This window comes from Myotis davidii, unplaced genomic scaffold, assembly GCF_000327345.1.
Source record: "Myotis davidii unplaced genomic scaffold, ASM32734v1 scaffold401, whole genome shotgun sequence".
Taxonomy (NCBI): domain Eukaryota; kingdom Metazoa; phylum Chordata; class Mammalia; order Chiroptera; family Vespertilionidae; genus Myotis; species Myotis davidii.
Genome location: NW_006291020.1, coordinates 462,820 through 468,814, shown reverse-complemented (window position 1 = coordinate 468,814; position 5,995 = coordinate 462,820). Strand labels below are relative to the sequence as shown.

The 5,995-nt window shown below is 57.7% G+C and overlaps 1 protein-coding gene across 1 annotated transcript in view; it reads right to left on the bottom strand.

The window, feature by feature from the left end:
* The window catches only part of PIAS3 (protein inhibitor of activated STAT 3), a 7,255-nt gene extending 1,284 nt beyond the window's left edge, over positions 1-5,971 (bottom strand). Inside the window, exons 1-13 of the mRNA XM_006764160.2 lie at positions 5,308-5,971; positions 4,580-4,997; positions 4,364-4,448; positions 4,095-4,145; positions 3,838-3,928; positions 3,194-3,328; positions 2,912-3,017; positions 2,291-2,364; positions 1,997-2,157; positions 1,120-1,253; positions 871-1,039; positions 573-709; positions 356-393 (exon numbers count right to left, since the gene is read on the bottom strand). Coding sequence (XP_006764223.2) covers positions 356-393; positions 573-709; positions 871-1,039; positions 1,120-1,253; positions 1,997-2,157; positions 2,291-2,364; positions 2,912-3,017; positions 3,194-3,328; positions 3,838-3,928; positions 4,095-4,145; positions 4,364-4,448; positions 4,580-4,997; positions 5,308-5,313 — 1,605 coding nt within the window. The 5' untranslated portion in view covers positions 5,314-5,971. The remainder of the gene's footprint in view (positions 1-355; positions 394-572; positions 710-870; positions 1,040-1,119; positions 1,254-1,996; positions 2,158-2,290; positions 2,365-2,911; positions 3,018-3,193; positions 3,329-3,837; positions 3,929-4,094; positions 4,146-4,363; positions 4,449-4,579; positions 4,998-5,307) is intronic.
* Between the last annotated feature and the right edge of the window lie 24 nt (positions 5,972-5,995).

Here is a 5,995-nt window from a genome sequence, read left to right as displayed (position 1 = left end):
CTACTTTCCCACACCCACCCTGACTCCCTGCCTTGTGGGTGTCTGAAGTGAGGAAGGGCCGGAGGAGGCAGGCATGGCGCTCAGTGCACATGGGCACGGAGGGTGAGCCGGCGAGGGGCGGACTATACTGAAATCTGGAGACAGAACAGCAACAGGGATCGAGGAAGACGTAGGTGAGAATCTGAGGAAGTACTAGGGGGGCCTCGGAGGGAAATGAACTGCCTGTTCCACCCCCTCTTCTCTCACAGGGAAGCCAATTTAGGTCCACAGGAAAAGAGAGAGAGGGGGGTGCCCACTAGTCCCAGAAAGGAAGCTTCAGGAACCTGAGATCTTCATAGGAGAAGGGATCACTTACCTGACTTTCAGTCTGAAGGAAAGAAAATAAATCTAAACCTGGGAAGAAAAATATTAAAATCAACTTCCTGTCTGACCCCTTTACTGCAAAAAAAAAAAAAAGTTCCCTGGATTGTGGCCCTTTGCAGAGACCCGGGAAGCTCTGAAAGGGAGCGGGCTCTGACCCGGTCCCAGGGAGGATGGAACAGTGAGGGGCCCCACTTGGTGGCGCGTCCTACCTTGGATGTCCGCCCCCAGGGGGAAGGCAGGTGGGTACTCGTGCAGCGGGAGACTGGACAGGAACTCGCCGCCCAGCGCCCCCATCGCAGGGCTCCGTAGCACCGACGACGCCGGCTGGTGACCAGATGCCAGGACCCTGTGAGGAGACAAGGAGCTGGGGCAGCCAGCGGACCCCCAATGCCCTCGTCCGGCCGGGCCCCCCAAGTCCCCTCTGCACCAGGCTTTGCCCCGTGACCAGAAAGCTCCCCTGACTTTTTCCTGTGCCTTCGGCAATAGATTCAGACTCTTTCCTCATACCCTTTGCTTCCGGGCAGAGCCGGGATGGCAGCGGAGGTGACAGGGCAATGCTTCTTGGCCGGGGGCAGGTCCTCCTCATCTGATGAGCTTTCTATTGTCAGGTCAATAACTTCAACCTTCTTCTTCTTCTCTGAGGGACTGCCCTCTTGGACGGGGCTGTACTGGGGGCCTGTGGGTGATAAGGAGGCTGTGTCTCAGAGAAGAGGCCATTCAAGCCTTAGCTCCGCTGGGGGACAGGGGGTCACTCACCATCCAGCCCATACCCTGGCGGGGGGCAAACCTCAGATGCCTCCTTCTTGGGTTTCAATGGGCACCAGGATCCATCTTCCATGAACTGGATCTCGTCACAGTCCGAACAGGAATTAAGAATCTCCATGAATAAACTGGGGGAGGGAGAGAAGGGACTTCATGGGACTGGGAGGTGGCAGGGACATCAGCCAAGAAATTCTGCTACTCATCTTCCTGAACCTCAGTTTCCGCATCTGCAAAATGGGGAATTATCCCCCCCACTGAGCTGAGTTGTTAGGACCAAGTATTGCATGTAAAAGAGCTTTGCAAACAGTTTTAAAACAAGTATCTTCTAAGCATCTATCACATGTAGTACCAGGGACAAAACAAGGAGCAGAAAGAGGGAACTCCACGCACCACCTTGAAAAGGGCCTGGGAGCAAGAACCGTGAAGCAGGTCTGCAAGGGGCCAGAGAACTCGCTAGGTCAGCATATCCAGGCCCTCAAAGAACTTTATTGCTGGGCTCGGTGAGAGGTCCGGTCGTTGTAAGCGCTGTAATGGTTCACTACAGTGGCTCTGCCACTCACTAATAATGTAACTTTGGGCAAAATACTCCGTGTCTAGGCCCCAGTTTCCTCTCTTGTAATGATGGTACCTCTGTCACAGTTACTATGAGGACACGAGGAAACAGGTGTGCGGAGTGCTCAGCGCCATGCTAGCATACAGTAAGTCCTCAATGTTGGGAATATGTAAGTAGATATTATAAAAGGGGACAGAGTACATATGTGTATGTATATGTATATACACACATATACACATATTTATACACATGCATATATGTGAGAGCGAGAGCGTCCCAGTGGCTGTCCTAGGAAAGGACAGAGAAGAGAGGCCCTACCCATCAATGATAAGAGAGTCATAGGGCGCCTTCTTGTCGCACACAGGACACGTCCACGTTGGCTTCTTCTCATTCATCTGCAGATACAGAGCAGCATCAAAGCTCTGCAGGTGGGCGCAGGTGAGGGCACGGCAAGGGACGGTCAAGCGCATCTTCCCAAGCTGCGGAGAGGGGAGTTCTCTGGTCAGCGTTCCACGCCCTAGAAAGCCTCACTCTAGTGGCCCCAGGCGTCCTCCTCTGAGTCCAGAGTTTTAACCGAACCTCCTTCCCCCTTCTCTTCTCCCTGGTACCCACCGGGCACATGAGTGACACCCGGAGACTTGTGGTGGCCACCTCACTGTCCGGGTCAGCGGTCAGTTTCTCCTTGACTGAAACAAGAGTGAAGCCGGAGCCATGAGGCAAGTGAGGCTGGCGAGGAAGCCTGGCAGGTGGTGAGGCCGGAAGCAGACGGCGCTGGCTGAGAGGCCGCTGGGTAGCGAGCCTTTGGGGGCCAGCGGGCGGTCACCTGGGGGTGGTCTGGGGTCGGATTATGAAGGGGTGTGATGTTGTGGGTGAGTGTGTGGGTGGGGCGATCTCCCGATCCCTGAAGATGCTTAAGTACAGCTGGTGACACTCTGGCAGAGATGACCCAGAGGGAACTGAAGGATCAGGAGAGGGTGAGAGTAGATGACCCTAAAGATCCTTTCCAGTGGGGAGAACCCATATTCCAGGGGAGCCAGAGTTAGGGAATGCAAGGGCGTCACACGGTGCCTGGGAGGGGTCCGACTTCACCACTGATTGGTAAGGGGGGTTGAGGTTAATGTGAGAAGTGAGGTAAATTGTCGTAAGAGGGGTCTGGGTTTGACTCAAAAGGCTAGAGGCCCGGGAAGACTTGGATCCAGGTGCGAGTGGGAAGAGGGGCAGGATGCTACTCACTCAGAGCCCGGGAGTGGTCTGGGTTCCGGATGCCCTTTGCTCTGAGCTTCTGTAGAAGGGTCCCTGCCGTCAGCTGCCTCACCAGGTACACAGATAAGGAGTAATTCTACTTGGAGGTGGGGAGACAGTTAGCCTCTGCTCTGCACACCACCCCCCAACCCTTCGTCCCATGAGGACCAGGGGCAGCAGAGACCCACAGAGAGGAAGAGGCTTCCCAAACATTCCTCCCCACTCCCTGCACTGCTGGCTTCTCCATCCTTCCCCCGACGCAGCCAGGCTCACCCGTCCAAACTCAGATGACCAGTTGACCACGATGGTGTTGGGAACAGTGGCCGAAAGTCGAGCCAGGGGAGTGATGTTAATGGGGCGGCTGGGCCTCTTGGGCTCAGCCCCATTCTTGGTGGGAGGAAGGTAACCCTGGGGAAGGGAGAGACTGGTCAACACGTCTGGTCTCAGGTTCCTCACTCCCTGGAGGGAAGGCCAGCTCATTGACCCAGGAGATGGGGCCCCTCAGTGACAGGAGCACTATCGCTGTGTACGGCGTTCATTCCTAGGTGACAGGGAGTGCTTATTCACTGACCCACGAAACAGGAACCCGCTCACTGAGCTCTAGAGGAGGAGGAACAGGGATGCCCCATTTGGTCCAACTCTCGGCTCCAGAGTCATCACCTCTGAGAAGCCTTCCCTGAACATCTGGGTTGAGCATCACTGCTCTGGATTCTGACAGAACCCTTGTTCAGCCCTATCTGAGCACTCTCTGGATGACATTGATTCGACCAGTTAACTGAGTACCTACTGTGTGCCTTAACTGAGTACCTACTGTGTGCCAGGCACTGTGCTACGCATGTCTCTTTCCTAACAGGTTTGTGGTGAACATTTAGGAACTGAAACAGAAGGGGTTACTGCCAGAAGGGAAGAGCATTTACCGGCAAGGGGCACAGTTTCCCATTGACCTTGACAAAGAGGTTGGGGGGGAAATAATCCTCCTGGGGGCAGCTGGTCTCACAGAGACAGAACCTAGGACGAAATGAGAGAAGAGAGAAGAATGGGGTTCAGTTTCTTGAGCAGAATCCCCAGCATAAAACAAGAGCCCAGGACTGGCGGACGTGGCAGAGCAAGGATATCCCCTCGGCTATCTGCCCTACCCTCACTGCACTCCCACCCCCAAGGGGGCTCCGCTCACCTTAGCTGCACCTGGATGGTATAATCGCATTTGGCTCCCGGCAGGACCTCTCTGTCACAGGGAGAGGAGGGAGGGGTATCAGGATGTGGCCCCGGAGGGCAGGGTGAATGGACGAGACACAGAAAGTTAGGACCAGGGGACAGCGAAGGGCCACACAAGAGAATGAGAGACAAAGCAGGTTCAAGGGGATGGACAGGGAGAGCAGGGCCACGAAGGAAGAGCAGAGGCCAGGGGTAAGCCTGGGGGAGGTGAGAGCTGAGGAGACGCACCTGGACGTGAGGATCTGCTGCACTTGCTGGGGCGTGAGCGCGAACGTGAAGTGCGCTTCCTCAAACCGCTGGCTAGAGGTGGACGCTGAGGACAAGAGGGGGCAGTTACTCCCCCGCCCGAGCCCCGGCTGCTGATCCCACAGGATTAAAGCCTGGGAAAGGCTTGGGAAGAGGCGCGGAGTCCAGGGAGACCCGAGGGACCACAGAGAGCCGTACCGAGGGTGGTGGGCCGGATGAGCTCCCCGTAGACTTCATAGAAGGGCAATGGTTTCATGGTGACATCGGGGTGCACAGGCTGGGGCAGGGAGGGGTGCATGTCCACTTCACGCTTGGGGCCCAGCAAGGTGCCAGGGGCCAAGAGGGCCGGGGGGATGGGAGCTAGAGGACCAGAGGAGCCCACCGGAGGAGTCCCGGGGGGCAGAGAGAGGAGGGAGAGATCAGAGGGCCCCAGTGTCTTGCGGGGGAAGCGCCGGCGGTAAAGCTCTTTGATCTTCATCTGGACGCTGGGGGCACAGCTGGACTTGAGGAGGTGCAGGGCCTTGGCCAGGAGCTCGTGCTTCCGTCCACTCTTGTTCCGGCCAGCAAAGCCAAGGAGCACCTGCAGCTCAGACACCCGGAAACTCATCACCATGTGCTGTGGAGAACAGAGACGCTGAGAGTCCTGCCTTACAGAGGCCTCAGGCAGGGGCTGAGCTACCAGGTGGGCAGGGACTCTTTCCAGCGCTGATCCGAAAGGCGCTTTCGGCCTGTGGTTTACTGCCAGACAGCCAACCTGGCCAAAGGCACACCCTGGTTCCACTTTAGTAACCCTCTCCGGTCTACCTACCCAGGATCCCCAGAGCCTGAGCAACCTAGCTGCCCACACCTGCAAGCTGACCAGGTGGGGGCAGGGGGCAGACAGCAAGCCAGCCTCTGGCACCTCTGAGCCCACTGCAGCCTCCTACCTCCATCCTGCCCGCAGCCTGGACTCTCCTTCAAGCTGTTTACTTCCTTTCCTGCTCTTTCTCAGACTCTCAAACCCCTCCCAGCCTCCAGGGCAGAGGACGGGAGACGGGGAAGAGGAGAAGGGATTTCCCGCGGCCAGACAGCCCACGGGGGAGAAGGGCCAGGCGGCTGGAGGATTGGGCCCCGTGGCCACCCGTGGCCACACCTCCCCACCTCAATCCACCTCCGCTGTTCTCCCCAAGCTTCCTGGCCAGGGTTTTGAGGTCGGGTTCAATGCTCACAATTCACCCAAATTCTTTCTCGGTGTCATTTACATAACCACCCCTCCCTCAGTCCTACTTCTCTGAGGGAAACAAGACCAAAACTGGGGGCGAGGTGGTTCAGCGAGAATGTCTAGGAGCCCCTGCCCTGGGCAGGCCCTGCTAGCCCCCCTCAACCCTCCCCGCACAGGAGGCCCATGGCTCCGGGCCCTCTGAGGACTGCGGGAGCACGCGCTCCGCCACGGCTCTGCCCTCCTCCTTTCCTGGCCTCTGACTTCCCCGCGGGCTCCACAGGAACCCCCGTCTTCCCACCCGAGTTTCACACCCACTGGAGCAGGACCTGCCTGCGAGCACCGGATGACTCTGCCAAGGGCCCTGCCCAAGGCTCGGGCCGCACGGCGCCCACCTCCCAGAGGAGCCTGCAGCC